At 37.9% G+C, this 20019-nt stretch overlaps 1 protein-coding gene across 1 annotated transcript in view; it reads right to left on the reverse strand.

The window, feature by feature from the left end:
- Positions 1-7011: 7011 nt before the first annotated feature.
- The window catches only part of LOC108570726 (Down syndrome cell adhesion molecule-like protein Dscam2), a 156148-nt gene continuing 143140 nt past the window's right edge, over positions 7012-20019 (reverse strand). The window contains 26 exon segments of the mRNA XM_017932627.1: positions 7012-7063; positions 7828-8037; positions 8702-8804; positions 9299-9462; positions 9615-9783; positions 10032-10258; positions 10338-10785; positions 10974-11159; positions 11222-11410; positions 11487-11666; positions 11748-11836; positions 11915-12131; positions 12233-12394; positions 12502-12648; positions 12743-12986; positions 13177-13247; positions 13337-13492; positions 13694-13927; positions 14530-14823; positions 15233-15668; positions 16086-16118; positions 16121-16173; positions 17126-17395; positions 18237-18388; positions 18452-18605; positions 19335-19575. Coding sequence (XP_017788116.1) covers positions 7012-7063; positions 7828-8037; positions 8702-8804; positions 9299-9462; positions 9615-9783; positions 10032-10258; positions 10338-10785; positions 10974-11159; positions 11222-11410; positions 11487-11666; positions 11748-11836; positions 11915-12131; positions 12233-12394; positions 12502-12648; positions 12743-12986; positions 13177-13247; positions 13337-13492; positions 13694-13927; positions 14530-14823; positions 15233-15668; positions 16086-16118; positions 16121-16173; positions 17126-17395; positions 18237-18388; positions 18452-18605; positions 19335-19575 — 4881 coding nt within the window.

Below are 20019 nucleotides of genomic sequence, written 5' to 3' on the forward strand. Positions count from 1 at the left end.
AAATAGACTGTAAAATGTTGTAAAACAATGCTGGTATATTGTAACCTTTTGTAATATACATTTTGGACAATAATTTTACAATAAATAATTGATTTGTTCATAAATAATTGCATTTCTTCATTTTTCCTGATGTTCAAGACCTTTCCTTGCTTCTGATGGTGCTCTGTAAGGTCCACCTGTAATTTATACAAGAAAAACATTAATTTTACTAATTGTTAATAAAAGTTATAAACAATTTCCGACGAATCTACCGAATTCACTGGTTAATTCAGTGCGAAATTAACATGTTAAGCAGTTCTATTAAGGTAAAGCTTACGATAATTTTATTTAACACTTGCAACAGTTATAAACAACCATCTAAATTGTTATTTAACAAGGAACACTAGTTACTCTACAATTAAAATACTTCAAAGTAAAGTTTAAACTTTAGTTCACTATCTACTCGCTACAAGTAATGTTAACCGAATGAAATACAAAGTAAAGTTTAAACTTTATTTCACTATCTACTCCCTACAAGTAATGTTAACCGAATGAAATATTTATAATAAATGTTAAATGTAAAATGCCTGCTGCATGCAATTGTTAATTCAATACGAAATTAACAATTTAAGCTATTTTATTAGGTTAAAGCATGCAATAATTCTATTTAAGACTTCCAATAATGATAAACTACCATCTAAATCATTATTTAGGAGAGTTGCAACTTTGTTGCGCGAATCGCTCCCGAAAATTGCACATTGTTGCAAAACGGGCGCGTCGTGCAACGATGTGCAATGTTTCGCGACAACAAAGTTGCAAACCCCGATAACGCGTTTGCAACAATGTGCATTCAAAAATATCGAGTTAACGATGTTACAAGCGAGAATGACGCTTTTAACAATGTTACATTCAAGCGTAGTTCTTGTAATAATGTTTGCGTTCGAAATAACGCCTCTAATAATCTTGCAATCAGAAATAGAGATTCCAACAATGTTTGCGTTCAAATATAACGCTTCAAGCAATGTTGCAGTCAAATGTAGCGCGTACAACAATGTTTCACATTCGAAATAGTGCTTCCATCGTTGTTGCATTCGAGAATAGAGGCTGCAACAATGTGTGCATTCAAGTGTCAAAGATGAACAGTGAAATAAAAGTATCTTGCTGTTTAAAAATCACCGTTCAACGATATAAAAGTTCTTTTCCTGCTACTGCAACCGTGTCCCACACCTCGATCAATTTGCAATCTCAAATCATACGGGAACAAAGGCTCCGCGCAAACGTCATACATTCTCAACACATTTCTCCACCCCTATAAATAACCCCTCTATTTATAGAGGTATACTGTAATCATTTGTAAAAATAAAAATACATTATGTGTTATGTCTATGCCATACCTCGTCTGTGATTCTAAGTTATTGAAAGTTCATAATATTTATTATTTCCTTTTATTTACTTTCGATTTCAATGTATTCATTGAAATATTTTCCATTTCGATTAATTTCAGTGCAATTCTTATTGGAAGATGGTCATGTATCATCAGTAGTCGTGCTTACCACGAAGGATAACTCGTTGAGGCGATTAGCAATACAGAAATGAGTAAGGCAACATGAGGAACACGTGTAGGCAAGGGTTGCACTAGAGAAATAAATTCGAAAAGGATAAAAAAATTTTCAAAGTGAAAATAACGCCATCTCGTGTTTGGCTGCGCGAAATAACAACTCGTTACTAGTAAAACATAATGTGAACAGAGGTATTAGACAAGGAAAGCACTAGTGTGCGAGAAGGATAGAGAGAAAACGTTTCCTATTGGTCCGTGGGCCGCCATGCTCCGTCTCCCACCCGCTGTATCAAGTCGGCCAGGAACAAATCATTAATAACTCAATAATTAGGATGAATTTGTGAACTTTTAGTATTGAAGAATGAAGTGTGGACCTTTAGCAACTATCACATATACATTTTATTATACTATATCCTTTCAGTAATTTGTTATTAACAATTGTTGTGCGGAGTGTCGGTGGCTGTATTGCACACCGTACTGGTTTTTCATTAATTTTGTAGCTTTATACAAATAATTCATGCACTTTCATACATGTGTTCGAAAGGCTATTCCTTTAGCTACTTTCTCGTTACATTTTCATTAACATATCTGTCGTAATGTGCAAGATATTAAACATTATTTGGGTAAGTACTACACTCGTCGTATTCAGGCGTCACGTATTTTCGTTATTTGCATCAATAAGCATGATTAATTTTGTACTTTCAAGCATGTAGAATATAGTACAGACTTTTTGCTACATTCTACAATAATTTTCGTAACCATAAGTGATGCGGTTTATTAGATATTAGCAATTGTTTATAACAGTCCGGTATACTCGAGTACGATGAATAGGAGACGTTCCCATATAATGTTTAATAACTCCTAAACAAAACCGAATATGTTAATAAAAATGATATGAGAATATAACCAAAGGAGTTACCTTTCAGATGCATACAGTTAGTTGTACGAGAATCTAGTAGAAAGCTGTGAAATTATTGTAAAACCGTAAAGATACTTGACGGTGTGCGGTATCGTCCCCGACATCACGTATTAAAATCGTTAATAACTAATTATTGAAAGGATGTAGTGCACTAAAAACTATATGTGAAAGTTACTGAAGGTCCACTCTTTATTCTTCAATTCTAAAAGTTCACAAAATCTTCGTAAATAATGAGATATTAATGATTTTTCACCGGCAGCTCGTGGGAGTTGGAGCTTAGCTGCCCGTGGACCAATAGGAAGCGTTCTCTCTCTGTCCTTCTCGCACACTATTGCGTTCCTTGTCTAATACCTCTGTTTACATTCTGTTTTCCTATTGAAAAGGCGTAGTTCGCGTCATTAAAAACAAGATGGCGTTAATTTCGATTTGAAAATTTTTTTTCTGTCCTTGTCTAACACTATATCTTTCCTTGTCTAACTCGTTTCTTTAATGCTATCCTTGTTTCTTTCTAACGGTTTCCTTCTTTTACTCATTACGAAATTCAGACCAGATTGTAGGTATGATAAAAGCGTTAATTTTAACGCAGTTTAGGAATCAATCATGCATTTTCTTCTTATATGTACAATTTTAACATAAGAGCAACTTTAATTTGCTTTTCCAATTATAATAAACGTGTCTACTTACGTGCTCTTAAATATTTGCTTCCCGCGTCGACGCGGGTAAAAGAGGACAAGACGACTAAAATAATCTTTAGTTTCTTGTTCTTTTATCAACGTGCTACATTATCGGCAGCTGATTGAAAATCATTTGTCTAAACCATTTACCTACAACGTAATTTCCCCTCCAGCGATGGCTGTGTAAAACCGAAGACTCAGGCGATGACGTCACAAGCCTTAAGTTTGCTTCACTGGACAATATTACATAACCAATTTGATTTCTTCGAAGGAGTAGGAAAGGAAAAAGGTTAAAAAGATTTGACGTAAATCGACGCAGAGGGATGTAAAATGGAACTTTACGCATTAAATGTCTGTTCCTCTTTATTAACAAGCTGAGTTAGCATACCTTGTGAAAGTTTGACACTTCGATTAGACATTCGATTGTTTTATTCATTTTTTTTTTTTTTGTTGTTTTCGCGTTAACCATAATGGACGACGATTAATTTCATCGAACTCGTCCACGGATACTTATACGAGGATATGATACATAAAGTCTAAGGTTCACGGATCTCATGTACAAATAGTTCGCTCGTTCGCAATAGCTAATGGCCATGTGACGAGTTCCTATATCACACGCATCACGCACACTCGAAAAACCGTTGCGCTAATTTGTTTTTTTTTCTTTTCGTCCAAATTTCTTTCTAACTACAATCACGTTCTCTTTTTGACTACATGACAAAAATTTACTAGAAACCATACGATCGGTGCTCTCGTAAGTACTTACTTAAATTGATGCACACGATCTTCGTAAAATTTGTCACGATCGTCGTGTCTGTACAGACGAAGCCACATATTTACGCACATGTAATAAATCATCTCGTGAGAGGGCATACTCTGCATATTCGACGTCTAAATTGTCAATCGGTGTTCAGGGATTTTATATTTTTAACATTCGTTTAATTCGTTCAATGTACATTGCACCTTAATAGCAAGGTGCATCGTTCAAAAACGTACACGTAGAAAATTTAAAAAGCATTGGAAAAATCTTTAATATACAGTAAATGTACGATGATGTTAATGTATCCATTAGCGAAAGAGGAACTTTAAAAATTGAAATTTGTAATCTAGCAATTTTCCGTAAAAAAGTTTCAACAAAACATCGCTACACTTGAAAGCTGATATGGCAGTTTATTGATTAACATTAAATTAAGATATTGATATATGTAAGTGTAAAATACGATCGAGTTCGATAAACTTTTATAGGTTACCTTCGTACCGCTACCGCATTACAACCTTGTGTCTATCGACGTTATTGCGAAGGATGCAGTCTGTTTTAAAATTTTCAGTAGAAATATATTTCTCGTATGAAAAAACGAACTTTCTTCTCTCTTCTACAGAGAAAATACACGAAGTATGCCCTCGCTTTATTTATTTCTTTTGGAAAATTCTCAAGTTACGAACAATCGAAAAAACGTACGATCGTAGACGCCCGTGCTAGCGATATCTTGTTACGATTAAGGCAATAGCCTTTGACTTAATAGTTTTTTGTGAACCGTAAACTCTGTTTGGCAGAAATCAACGTAAGCGTAGTTTAATTAACCTCAGTCTCACCATTTCGAGAACGATGCACAAGGATCGGACTTAAATTCGTTACTGGCATCTGATAGTTCTGCGTGATCGATAAATTATCGAGTAGATCGACCATCGTGAAGTTCATCCGATCCGATCGACATGAGTTTTTTTTTTTTGCCTCAAATACAATGTTTCACCTTTTGTTTCTCTATGCATTTCAAGAACAAACTATTTCAAAATTTATCAATCAATTTTTCTCTCGTGGAAATTTCAATCGGTGTTTCATGGAAACTTATGCCTGCATTTTAACGATCGGTGTTCAATAAAGAGGTTATCTAATCTCTTTTGTTCTGAAACGCAAGGATACGCGAAAGGTTAAACATTAAAATATCTATATAGAATATTCCGCGAATGAAAACAACGTAGTACTTAAAGCTATTCTTTGGCGTTAATTAATAATCGAGCCCATTGTATGTCGATAAATTGTTCACCCTCTAAATATGATGCATACATGTATGTACACCTTTAAAACGTACCGTTATATACTCTTTCTCAATCACACTTCTCGATCTTGGATCGAAACTGCGCGTCATGACGCAAATATAATCCTCGAATCATTCTATCAACATAATTAGTCAAACGAAATGTCGAAACGCACAATTGCCCCTTTGTTAATGCCGATACTTTAGGAATGTTGTTATACTACTGGCCATCTGTGTTAAGCATAAATCGCCATGTTTGTATTTAAGAGATTCGTCTGTTTGAAACATCGTTACGTTGATCTTTCTTATTCATTTTTTCTTTTTTTTTTTCTTAACTCGTACAGTAGCAATTTTATCAAAAAATTTCTATGAAAAAAGAAAACGGATATATAAAGACATTATTCGTTGGGAATATGATCAGTATACCTTGAATGATAGGAAAACTAGTGAAGATTAAATACAGCAAAGAAATGAATATAGTGAAATTTCTATAGTTCATGTTTTCGTCGAGTTCTTATAGCTGATTCTTCCAAAAATGTGAACAATATTGATCCAGTACAGTTGCTTCAATTGTTATGGAAATAAACTCAAGTTTTTAATTATATATTTATCAAATTAATAATTAATTCAGTTTCTGAAACAGTAATAATTTTCTTTCACAAAGATCTCTTCTTGTCAATGTCACAAAAAGTACAATAAAATTACAGCAAAATATAATAAATATAAAATACAATATAACATAGCAAAATAAAATACACATAAAATATTATAAAACATAACAAACTTAAAGCAAAGTATAACAATATAATAAAAAGTATTATACCATTTTCTCACATGAAAATCTTGTAAATCTTTAAAAAAGAAACATAGTAACTGCAGCAGCAACTGTACAGCAGATATTGAAACGATGTTTCCCGAGGATGGCAGTAAACGATTCTCGATACCTCGCTCTTCTGTTCGACTATACAATCCACGGTAACAGTGTGACTAATGATACGTACAATCTATACTATACAGTAGTTAGACGATTATACTCGTGTGTAATTCATCATTCCGTCTCTAAATTGACTTGTTTCCTAACACGCTCTGTTAATGGATGTTTTCTCATAATCGCTGTTGCAGAATCTTCTCAGGAATGGTTTGTGGTTGTAGCTTTCAAGTGATGCAGCTCTTTCATTTTTTTTTTTCGTTTTTTTTTACTATTTTTTCTTTTTTTTCCCTTTTCCAAAGACGAGACATTCTAACGTACCCAAGAACACGTCGATACTTTCACGTACAGTTGTTTCGCGTTTGATTTTTTGTTTTTTTTTTTCTGCTTTTTTTTTTGGTCGATCGGTGAAGATTGCGAATAAAACGCAACGGCAGTATTCGATGCAACGTGGAGCAGTCGATCAGACGATTTATGGAAAATTGAATACAGCACACTGAGAAACATATGTATACAGAAGAAACTGTGTTACATGTAGTTGAATTGGTAGAACGTTTCGTTGACAGAAATTTCATGGTTTGGTGTATCTTATATGTTAGATATGCTAACGTTAAATTTGTCTCAGGTAAAATGGACAATGGTTAGGATGGTTGCGAACGCTTTTCTCAGTGTACCAGTGTGAGCAAAGATTTTCTTTTTTTCTTTCTTTTTACAAAGAACATCCCTAGTTAGTCTGATTTCGACACGAATCACGTTTTTGTCGCCAGATGAACGTGTGCCACTCGCGGTCGAAAACTACAGTTCTCCATTGACATTCTGCAAGACGCTTTAGGCAGTCAACAGTTCTTCAGAGGACTCTTTTACGACTCCGTCTATATCGTTCCGCGAAGATTTCCGCTGGAATTGCTGAATCTCAATCATACGTGTATAGTGAACTCTTGCCTCTCTTGTTCCTTCCTTTGTTGGTACCTGGAATGAAGTTGTATAACGAGATGTTTAACACTGGTTCAGATTTGGCCGCTACTTCTAACAGGCATATCCTTCTTCCTTTGAAACAGGAATTCTAATTTTATAGCTAAAGCAATCTTGTGTAGTTTTTGCAGGACAATTTTTCATGGACAGTGCTATCAGGGATGGCTAGAACTTCTCTAAGTTATAATTTGATTTGGCTTCTAGGAACCTAGGAAGACTTCTGCCAAGTTTCACTTTCTCTAGTAGAACTATCTTGTATATTAGTCTAGTGTATACAAGCTTTGTGAAGTAGACTTATTGTTAGCTTGATGAAGTTCATGTTTTGGAAGTTAATATTTGAAGAAAACCAAGTGATCTTCAAGTTAAACTTCAGAGCTTAAGAATATTTTCTAGTGTGTTGATAGATACATACTATTGCTAAGACAGGACAAGTTTAAGGATCTCCCTTTACTTTCAAGCTAAACTACACTTATATTACACCCACTAGTTCAGTCTATTTTAAATTAAACTAAGCTAAGCTAAAGTTAGTCTTAGACTTAATGTGCTTAATTTAGACATATGTAAATATGTACGGGACTAAGAACTTTGTAAAACAATGCGTTTGTACATTTGTTAAAGCTAGTAATGGGCCAGTTCTGTTAATGAAAAGCAAGTTTAATCGAAGCAACGTCGACTCCAGAAGCCTTCCCAGGACCAACGTGAAAACAGAATGAATCTCAACGTGTCAGCTTACTACGGTCTACGGAGGTTCGTGTCGATACCTAGCGAGCATAGATTCGACGGCCTCGATCGGCAGTCTACCCAAGCTGCCGCCGTGGCGGGTCCCGGCCGACAGACCTTGCCAGTCGCGATCACGATCACGATCACGCTCGCCACGATCACGATCACGATCACGGTCGCACTCTACGTCGCTCAACTCGCGGCTGTCGCTAAACCCGCTTGGCGGCAACAACGTCATGTCCTCCACCGAACTACGCACAATGGATCAGAGACAGCTCTTAGGACAATGGAATATTATTAACGATAAATTGACAAAACATTCTTATCGTCACTGAAACTAATATCTGATTGAGCTGGGCGAATTAATCTGAATGTCTGTTGTGATTAGGGAGGAAGAGAAGGTGGGAGAAACAGGGAGAGACAGGAAAAGTGATTATATTCTTGCAGAGGCTGTAATATCCAGATTAATCTGAAGAAATGTTATATTTGGGATTTAAAGATAATTAAGAGATTTAAATGGGTTTAGTTTTCGGGTTGGCAGGATTAAAGTGATCATTTTTTTTTTTCTGTGGTTATATCCAGATTAATTTCAAGAAATTTTGTATTATTTATCATTCTACATAAATTTATGATAGTCGATGATGATGATGATATGATTATGACGATACATGATACAGAATCTTTAATTAACAGAAAAATGTAGTACCTCCAGTTTGTTGATTTTGAAGTATTGCTTTGTCAATGTAATGAGAGTCAGGTTTTATGAATCTGATAATCTGTGGCTGTTTCTGCGAAGAATTTTACATTTTTCCATTATTCATCTCGCATCGACATGAGACCGATAAGACCGTGATACGAATACTGAATTATAAATCAGGACTGAGTGCTATGTGGAAACAGACAAACCTTGGCTACCTGCGAGTAGACCGGCTCGGCTGTCGGCTTCGTCGTCTCGCTAGCGAGGGTGAACCTTCGTTGTTGGATTCTGTACTCGATTCCACCCCTCGTGAAAACACATCTGCAGAAAGAGTCCGCCAATTAAGCGGTCGGAAAACTGGATGAATTAATTAGGCTAACTTTCGAAACTTTGAGAGTCTTTTGTCTTCTTTAGTCTGCTTCTGTTACTATTGCTATAGTAACACTAATTGCGTTTACATTGTTACAGATTCAACATTAATCAACCATACGAAGTATACGTTTTCTCAGGGAATAATAAAAGAAATTATGTATGTCAGAAAAATTTGAAAATAAATAAAAGATTTGTAGAAAATATAAGAAAGTTTAATTTTCAATTTTTCATTTTCCATTCGATTTTACTATGTCGAAATAAATTTCAAAGAAGAATACGAACTTGTTACACTGAATGGCGCATGTAAAATCGGCATTAAAAGATCTCCGAGATCTTTTTTAAATAAAAGTTTTTAAGACAATTTTCGAACCCTGGATAAAATTGTATTTTGGTATTCTGTGCGTCACCCAGTATAAAACAGAAGGCAATATAAAGAGATTCACCTCTGCAAGGCTTCACTGGCACCCTGTAACTAGGTCCAGCGCATTCTCCGCAAGGGCTTCCGGATGTGTCGCTTCCGGAACCTTGACGACTCGAGCGCAGTTTGCTCTCCGCTTCCGCGATGCTTGGGAAGTATCGCTGCTTGTGCCACCTTGGTGTTTTAGACCTGCACGTGAAAGAACACCAGAAAGAGGAAGAGAAAAGGGTTTAGGAGCGGGACATCAAGCTTCTCGCAAGCAAGGAAGTCGAGCGAGGAACGTTGCATTCGTGGCATGCATCTGAAAATGTAGTAGATCAAGGTTGAAAGAAAACAGTTACCTCTCGAAGTCCACGCTGGACCTCTCGTAATCGATCGTATTGATGTCCTCATTCTCTAGATGACCGAACGTTTTAAATTGCATCGTGTAGTCGAGCGTCGCAGTGGTAACTGAACGATTCTCCCTTCCTGGTACGCTGAACGTGGCGTATGGACTTATTTCGTACATTTCTGTCGAAGAAAATGATTATTCTTAGCCAATTCGCTGAATAATAATGGGAAGCTTTGATACAACGATGCAAGGTTCTTCCACTTCTTGGATTAACTAAATGGCCACTTTATTCAGATTTATAAACATTTAAAATTCAAGCAAAAGAAATTGTATTATTTTATACATTAAATTTAGAATCTTTCAATTTTTAAGAATAGAAAAAAAAGTTTGATTATTTCATAAATTAACTGGAAATAGAGAAACAAACCTGATCCATGGTCATTGGACTTATGATTTTCCTGCTTCACCGGAGAGCTAGTATAAACTTGATGATTCCTCCTGTTGTCACGTTCAGCAGTGGACTTCAGCTGCATAGTGGACATACAGCTCGAAAGATGATGGTGTTGTTGATGCTGTTGCTGTTGCTGAACGAGCCCTAAGCCAGCCTGTTGATTCTGCTGCTGTCCAGGAAGTATTTCTCCTAAATAATTACCTCTGAAAAAATACAATTTATACCATAACGTTCAACAATCATTTTCTCAAACTTCTAACGTTAATACCAAGATAAATATACCTTCCACTGCGTTTCAACATCACGTAACCCAAAATGGCGGCCGAGATAATCAGAACAATAGCACAAACAAGAGGTACAACCACGTAGAGCACTTTGTGATTAGGTATAGTTTTTTTAACGTCGTCTTCCATGATCAGATCGTTTGGAGGACCAATGCTGACGCCACTGAGAGTGGTTGTGGCAAATTCCATTTTAGTTTGCGTGGAGCCAGCATCATTGTGCGCTGTCAGACGTAAACTGTACCATGAAGCAGTCTTTAAATCTCTTATGATTAGATTCTCTGTGGCACGACTCGCCACTAAAATCCATGGCTCAGTGCTGACGCGTCTACGGTACTCTACTGTGTAATACTGAATGGGACAACCGCCATTCGGCCAGGACAGAAGGTTTAGTTTTACGGAGGTGCCATTGGCAGTGATGATATCCCGTTCCTTTGGTAGTAAAGGAGCTGTGAAGGAAATATTAATGCATTTGAACGGAGAGTATATGAGGAACTGAGAATAGAATGAGAAAACATTTTGAGAAATTCAGCTTTAAAGTTTGCCATTGCAAAAAAAATTTATACTCGAAATATTGAGTTTGTCGTTTTTATTTTCAACGTCTCGTGTAGAAAGAAGACTATTATTTGAAGATTACCAGTTCCTTTTGTCGTGGCACTGATTGGAGGACTTGGATCGCCTGTGCCCACGCGATTGTGTGCTGTCAAATGCGCCAAGTAAGAGGAACCGCACTTTAAGCCTGATAAAATGAACTCAGTTTGTTCTGGAGATAGCGCGATTTCTTCCCAGTCACCTTGGTCCCTTTTGTAACTTAAAACGTAACCTAATGACGATGGAAAGAATTATTTTAAAGTTAGAAGCCTATCAATTATTTTCCATTTTTACCTTGAATGGTAGCACCGCCATTGTTGGGATGATTCCACCTAAGTCTTATGCTATTCGTTGTCGTATACTGCAATTCCAGCGTTGGTGCTCTTGGAGGCATTACCACCACCAACGTGTACGTGATAGAATCATCGCCAAACAGATTGCTGGCTGAACATGTGTAATTCCCCGCCACTGACTGTTCCAGTCCTACAGTTTTTATTTTTTTATTCATTAAAATATATTTATATTTCCCTTAACCATTCGACATTATTATTAAGCTAACCATGAATATTAAGATGGCCATCAGCAGTCAATTCGTAATGTCTACCAGTAGAAACCTGTCCATTTCTGTACGTCCATATTGGACGAGGCGTGGGATTCCCCACGACCAAACAAGATAACGTGATCGATGATTTAATTGCCCTTCTTAACAATTGCGAGAAAGAGGCCACTCTAGCTGGAGCTTTAAAAATAATTTTCATATCCTAATAAATTATCTGCGAATTAAATAATTTCTGAAAAAACATTTCAAGAATAATCGGACCTCTAGTATTTGTAGTTTGAGTTACTATGGTGGTTGGTTCTCCCTCGCCTAACCCTGTCGTTGCTGACACCCAGAACTCGTACAATTGTCTGAAATATAATTTTCTTTTTTAAATTACGTATTGTTTCTCAGATTCAGAAAATATTTTACAGAATAAAATTAATTACCTTTCTACCAAACCTCGTAGTTCCATGGTGAGAGTATCAGTTGGAGATGACGGAGGCTCGTGCATAGTGTGCGTGTTGTGGTTGCTGGAACCAGCTTCTCTGCTGTAAACCGTGTACTTGGAGACGTTCCCATTGGGTTGCAACGGTGGTAACCACGAAACTAATATACTCTCTGCTGTTAAGGCTAAAGCTTTAATGCCAGCTGGAGGACCAGGGACTGGACAAAGGATGATAAACATATTTCTCAACCTCTCGAATTTTTTTCGTATTACACTTAGTCCAAAAATGAAAATTTGACAAGGTTAATCGAATTCTTACCATCCTCCTCGGTTGTACAAAAAATTGGAGGGCTCAGAACACCATCACCGGCTCCCGTATAAGCCAGTACTCTAATCGAGTAATTCGTATACTTATACAGAGTGTGTAGATACGTTTCTACACTGGAAGTTTTCTTTACTTCGCCCACTGTCGATATGTCCACTGAAATAATTGTTAATACAAAATTTCAAAAATAAAACGTCGCTCTAAATCACTTTATTAATTCCTATTGATTTCTTTTATTTTCAAACTTAATATATTTTACATACTGTTATCAGTGGGCACAGGCCTGTAATACACTTTATAGCCCTGAATAATTCCGCCATGTTGATGCGGTGGCGGAGCACTCCAAGAAACTTTCACACTTTGGGAAGACAGAGGAACACACGACACTTGAGTCGGCGGAGTTTCTGGCACTGAAATAAACGATCATTATCGTTTCGTTTAACAATGAAATAATAACATTCGTTCTACAGTGGAATGTCTGGCGAAAGTTTATGTTTACCGTACCTCCTTCCTGAGTTGTTCCAACAATAGGAACGCTGGCTGGACCGCTAGCTATACTATTGAAAGCTCTGATCGATATATCGTACTTGGTGAACTTTCTCAGCCCGGTGAGTTGCACCTTTGTAGTCGCCCATCCGTGCACGGTTAAACTTTTGCTTTGGTTCACACCTGACGTTGAAGATGAATGCTCCGACCATGTCACTATGTAGCCCAATAGATCTCCGTTACAGGATTCTTTTGGGGGTGGCTGCGAACGCAATAAAACCTCTTTCAACGATGATCGATCAGGATTATTCCATATATTGACGAGTTATTTTCAATTTTAATCTATGACGAATTATTTTCAAAATTTTATTTTTGTCGTAATTTCTGAGATACTTCATTCCTTCTTTAATGGAATAATCATTGCAAGGGGTAGAAGTGAAATTTTTATTTACCTGCCAGCTAACCATAAGTTCTCCAGGCCCAGCTGACTGTACCTTAATATTTTGAGGTGGTTCTGTGGGTGCTGTTGCAAAGGGAATATTGAAATTGATAAAATACAATGATTGACATGTTTGTAAAATTTTACAAAAAAAATGGGGTGTGTCTTTGTACCTTCTTCTTGAGTTTTCGCGACGACAGCGTCAGTAGGCACACTCACGTCTATTGAATTTATCGCGAATATACGAAACGTGTAAGTCACTGCTGGATGAAGTCCTCCAACTAAAGCTACTTCTTGATCCTCACTGGTAGTCTCGAAAGGGGATAAACCTATAGACATTGTAAAATATCATAAACCTACAGTTCTGAAATTATGAAGTATAATCAATTACTCCATTTTACTTCAATATGATTATTAACTCTCCAAAGAAATTCCTTTAATAAATAAATAAAAAATTATGTAAGTTTAAAAAGAAATTAGTAATGAAATTACAGAGGGAAAGCGTGATCGTTATAGTGTAATTTGCGTACCATTTTGCGTCGGATGAATGGTGTTCCCGTTATTAGAAGAACTTCCGGGCATGTATGTGACGTTGTGCGTTTTCTCCGGATTCCAATCGTCCGGCAAACCGTGATTCAGAGACCGATACTGAATAACGTAATTCCGTATCGGGCTGTTTCCGTCGAAAGCTCTCTTCCATAGTAATCGTATCGATCGGGAGCCGATTTCTATGACTTCCAGCGAGGCTGGCGGATCCGGTCTCTCTGCGTTTACAAAATGAACATAATTAAACCATCATCCGTGATCACAGTCTAGATCAGCGCGTTCATTCTGAATGGAACAAGGTATCTGTTCTGTTCACCGAATGTTTTATATCAAAGGGATATTAAAAATATTAATAATACAGCCGACGATATATCGTGCGCTCTTTACAATTCAAATCTTGACGATTAAATAAGTGAGTGAATCCTTGTCGAGACAAGTATTAAACACGATTTCTGATTTAACATTTTCTAGCAAATGTTAAAACTTCATTGACTAGCAATAATTAACAATGTTAAAGGAGAAATCTTGTAGATGTTAAAGTTATTAACAATAATATGCATTACTGGACAAAAGTTTGGGATCACTTGTGATTTTGTAGCATTGTTATATCTGCAATAAATTTGCTGCGTTTTCAAAAAAAGATGTTTCTTAAAATTAAAACATTTCTGTGTGAAATTCTTGCTTAGACTGCAATGCACAATGGTCTCAAATTTTTCACTCACAGTGGACACATATCTTGCAAGAATTTTCAAACGAATTTTCCTTGAACGATAAAATTTAGAGAAATCTGAATTTACAAATATAAAGAGGAGCGTGTTACCTTGGACAGCGAGATAAATGAGATGTTCGCTCCTTCCATAGGCATTATCCGCCGTACACCTGTACACTCCTGAGTCCTGACGATCACTGCTCCCTATAGATAACTGTGACTTCAGTCCGTTGTCTGTTTTTATTTGGCTGATGCTCAGCCTGTGACTGTTCGTGTCTAAACGGTCGCTGTTGTGCATCCACTGCACCTCAATGGGATTATCTCCGATGACAGTGCAATCCAGCGTCACGGATTCACCACGGCGGATCGTCACGTTTTTGCTCTGGTACTCGAATCTCGCTGGCTCTGTGAAAAAATGATTTCGAATATTCCCGTGGAATCTTGATAAATTTCTGACGAGAATTTTGTTTTTGATACAGTAAACGTTTGATACTTTTATATTATTACGTCTGAAACGTTTGTGATTCTGTATAAACTCGTCATGGTAATTTTTTCTTACTTTTAACAGAAATAATTTTCATCTTCATTACGAGTGAGACACTCTGTATATTTAAAATCTTTAAAACCTATCCTTCTTCAATCCCATAATCCACCTAATTTACTGTCCAAAGTGATCCAGATTTGAACTGATTAAAAACCTCTGTCTCATTCCTTGCAATAATTAATCCTACCAATTCTACGTATCACCTGAAATCTTCTTAATCACTCAATTAGTTCAATTATAATCACACAAATTTACTATGGTAATACTTACCATGAACAGAAACGTAGATCACTTTGCTCAGCCCCGACCCAATGCCATTATTCGCTCTGCAAAGATAGTGCCCTTCGTCCTGAGGTCCAGCAGAGGCAGTCCACAGAGATCCATTGGGCAATATTGTCAGTCTGCCGTCAGAACCATCGACCAGAGGCTGATAATCATTGGACGTTCTTCCTCTGGCACGTAGCCAGGTGACGCGTGGCGGAGGAAATCCTTTGGCCTCGCAGTGAACGTTCAACGGGTTCCCCAAGAGTGTCGCCACGTCTTGAGGCTCGAAGATCCATTGCGGTGGCACTTTCACCAAAAGTTCAGCTGTGTGGTTCACTTTGGCAGCGCTATTGGTCGCCACGCAAGTGTATTTGCCGCTGTGCCTCGAGGATAGCTCCTTGAAGACGAGCAGACTGAAGAACTCAGCCACCCTCTCCTCTATCTGCAACGCGAACACAGTTCTTCCTTAATTTCATGGAGTATTGTGGTCTATTTAGTTATTTATTTAACTGGATGAACCCTCTAGTACGAAAGGCCAAAGATAATCACGGGAGATACAAGGTATATTAACTAGAAATAGAAAGAAAATACAGTAAGAGTGTTTAAGTAGTACAAGTCTAGTATTTGTCAGACATGGGTAGATTGATCGTGGTTAAGTTTTGTTTATTACAGAATTTCGTTGAACGTGTAGAAGTGTTATATTGTGGACATAAAATGATCCACAAAAATTAAAATTATATATAAATTCTTATATTGTGGATACAAAGTTGTAAACTGTTTTTATTCTCTATGTAGCGTTGTACTGATTTTTTTTCTGCAAATTTGTCAATTCCGTGGAGAATCAGGATGGAGAACGTACGCGTAAAGAGGAAGGCAACGGTTCGCCATCCTTCGACTACCTTCCTGAAGATTCGATGGAAAGTTGAAGGGGCTCATAACCGGTGGACCTGAAACGAGTAAAATTTATTTCAATCTTGATATTCCTCTTTGAGAAGTATAAAATTTCCCTCCCTTGTTTTATCGCATTTACTTGTGAAATACACTTTGGGGCAAGGAGAATGATTATCGTGGTCAGTAGTTATTAGTTTCCTTCGTTCACGTGTTCCTTAGATTCCACGCTTCTCTAAACTTGGCTACGTTCGTGACAAATGAGAAAAAGTTGAAAAGTAACGGTACGGGAATCCTTCCGGGTGTGCAATTTACTTCTTTCGCTTGGTCTGGTGACTTCTTCGCGGAGTCGAGCGAGGCGACCGTGAAGAAACAAGAGCAAAAACCCGTTTCTCGTTAAAACGAGTGTACGTACGTACATGTACACGCACACGGTGGGGTACTTACTGCCTTTGCTTTTACAGAGACATAACGTTACAGTGAAACGTAGGCAACCAACGTGAACGCGTATCTTTTATGTAATAAATGCAACCTCATAAATGGCAAAGTTTCATTCCTCGCTAATTCTTCAACTCGTAACACTTAGTCGAATGTCAACAAATCTCAAGGAAAAAGAAATTCTTACAGAATTTTTACCTCACCTGTAAATGTTACACTAACAAATTCTATAAATCTAATGTTCTCCAATTTTTAATAGACAGAATTATAGGAAATATAAATTTAGCTCGAAGCAAATTTTCTAAATTATTCAAGTATATTCTCTTCAATACTTCTATAGAAAAAATTTTTTTAAATTAGAAAAAATTAGACTGCGAAGTTTTGACTATAAAAACAAGATAGTAGAGTGATAGGACAAGGGATTATGTTGAAAAATAGGTAAACCTGGGATTCACTGAACAAACCACACTAAAAAAATAGCCATCTTTCTCCTTGCTTATCAAATGATCCACACAGTTCCCCAAAATTTGCTGCAAAGTCTTCAACGGCACTTTCGTTCCTTAAAATACTCACTGCTAACAGTGAGACGGATGTCCCTGCTCGCTGTTTCGCCAGGTCTGGCGTGAACCATGCAACTGTAAGTGCCAGCGTCATTTGGATCCACATTGGCGATGGTAAGATGGCCCTCCCCGTCAACGCGGTGCCTTATGTCGAGAGGTAGCGCGACTCCTCCGCGAGACCATCCGACCGACGTGATAGGATAACCGGAATAGGGACACGCTATGGTGGTATTGACACCGGCTATCGCTCGGACCGGTCCTATCGATCGAATATACGGCGGACCTGAAATTATTAATCGACGTGAAGTGCCTTCTGACACACTTCGCCCTGGCCACTAGTCCAATCCCCTTGATATAATTTATCACGATTAGCATAGTTTCAAGTGTATCATTGGAAATTCATTAGGATATTTGGAGGATGGATGAACGTAAGGATTTATTGTGGTATTTTTGGGTATCAACACTTTGCACTCCAATGGCAATTCCATTTAAACATGCACCTTTTATACATCAGTCTGAAGCTTGAGGTAAACAAAAATAACACGATTGGTGGTTCGTTGATTGTGTATGAAAGTGATCCTTGGATCAAGATCAAATTCAATACTTAATATTTTCTTATGAATTCTTTCAGTTGTATAGGTTTGAGGTTTTGAAGGAATTGGTTTGCGAGCTTTATTTAATTGGGAGTTCTAATACAGGAGGAATTTTGAGGTAACATTCACAGAGGATTACAGGGGATCCTCTGATGTAGTGAACTGAAGTTAGAATTATTGAACTGAACAACCTGCCTTATTTAAAGAACAACCTGCGCTACAATCTCTGTTTAATTCAAATTTATCAAGGTACATAGCTAATCCCAATATTCCATATCAGACGTCGCTTCAGTAATTGATAGAATCACCTCTGTTCAAAGTACTCCATCAATTCAAACTCAAAATACACCGGCTATTTAAAACCTACACTCCAGTAACTACCTTGAAATCCCTGTTATAATTCAATCTAAATTGTCGAGAAACCTCCAATTTCGAAACCGCGATATGGAAGGTTGAAAACTCTATCGATCAAAGCTCCGCAGACCAGCAAATTTCACGAACCGGTCGGTCCTCAATCACAGTTCGAATTACCGTAAATGTTCAATCTGGCTTTGTGCTCGACTGTGGCTAGAGTGTTGGAAGCGACACAGGCGTAGAGGCCACCATCTTCGGCTCCAGCCGACGATATGTTCAAATGACTGATCACGTCTCCGGACTGATCGACGTACTGTCCTATCGCGTACCTGCATCGGGCATTATTCTCGGTTAAGAAGCTGAATATTGATCGATGGGATCTAGATGCACACCTGTGTCCAGAGGCTATCTCGCTCAGAGGCTCTCCGTCCAACAGCCAAGTGAACGATGGCGGAGGTGATCCTGTCGCTGAACATCTCAGAGACACTGGAGGACCTGGACGCAGTGCTTGCTCGATGAACGTGTACTGCAGCTCGGGAACTGTGTCTGAGAAAATCGAGCGGGACGTTAAACGACAATTTTCTTCTGAAAAGTTTCAGTCAACATCGTTCGCCGTCTTGAGAAGAGGTATTTCGAGGGAAAATGTATAATATTATTCTCTGTAATCTTCTCTTAACAGTGACATAGCATTTATTAAAATCAGACGATTAGACAATTTTTTATATTTCTTGTAGATCTGATTGTATGGACAGAAATTAGGATTTTAGATTTTATTTATTTTCAGTTACTTTACTAATGAATTTGAGATGTTTATTCGTATTACAAAGCTTTACCAACAATTGCACGCTAAGTAACAACATAAAAAAGGAGTTAGCAATGAAATACCAAATTCACTGTCCAAGTAGTACGAGTGTTAACTTGATCAGCCAAAGAAAAGATAAATAGCCTCTCCTTCGTTAAGATACATCCCTCACACTTAAATGACACAATAGATAGTGTTATTTTCATGGAAATTCAAACATACACTCCCTTCTGTGTCAGAAAAATATATGTCTAGATGAAAAAACCAATTGTTTGACTACGAATGGAAGAACAAAAAGGACGACAAGGGTGCAAGAGGAGTCAGAAAAATATATGTCTACATGAAAAAACCAATTGTTTGACTACGAATGGAAGAACAAAAAGGACGACAAGGGTGCAAGAGGAGCGCAAGCAATTAATTCTGAGCAAAGGGGTAAACCGATTTCGATTAGCGATCCACAGAGGTGTATATACCTCCTAGCTTCAATTCCGCGGTGGCCTGTGCGTTCTCCTTGTCGCTTCTGACCAGGCACTGATACATCCCCTTGTCCTTTCGGCCGACCGAGCCTATCATGAGCACCAGAGGAGCCAGCAATCTGATCCTCGTGTCCTGCGCGGTCAATACGGGAACACCGTCGTGCAGCCACTCGACGCTCTCGACCGGATAACCCTCCACCGTGCAATTCATAGTGGCTGACTCTCCGGAATTGATGATCTGTAAATACCGGGGAAACGGTTAACGATTCGTACTCGAAAGTTAATGCCCGTGCCGCGATTTACGCAGCTCTACTACGGACGTCCCCTCTCCTTTTTTTGACGTGCTGGTGCAACGATCGTCGGATTCGCTACGGTGCTTGGCGAACCGTTGTAATGGAAACACGGTTGCAGTTGAAGCTTTTTTTTTAGAGAGAGAGAGAGAGAGAGAGAGAGAAATTTCGTCGATGTGTACATCTTTCTGCTGCCACACGCCGTTGCGCCCTGTGTGTGTTCCACGCGCGTTTCTCGTCTTTCGAGAGCCACTATGGGAGACGTAATGGGCCCGCACAGGGTTTTTATGGGGTAATTTTGATGCCTCTGTTTTTACCCTTTTTTATTCCTTTCGAATTGACGGGGAGAGAGGGAGAGAGGGGGAGAGAGGGAGAGACAGAGGAAAAGGAGG

The sequence above is a fragment of the Habropoda laboriosa genome, unplaced genomic scaffold, assembly GCF_001263275.1.
Source record: "Habropoda laboriosa isolate 0110345459 unplaced genomic scaffold, ASM126327v1 scaffold87, whole genome shotgun sequence".
NCBI lineage: Eukaryota > Metazoa > Arthropoda > Insecta > Hymenoptera > Apidae > Habropoda > Habropoda laboriosa.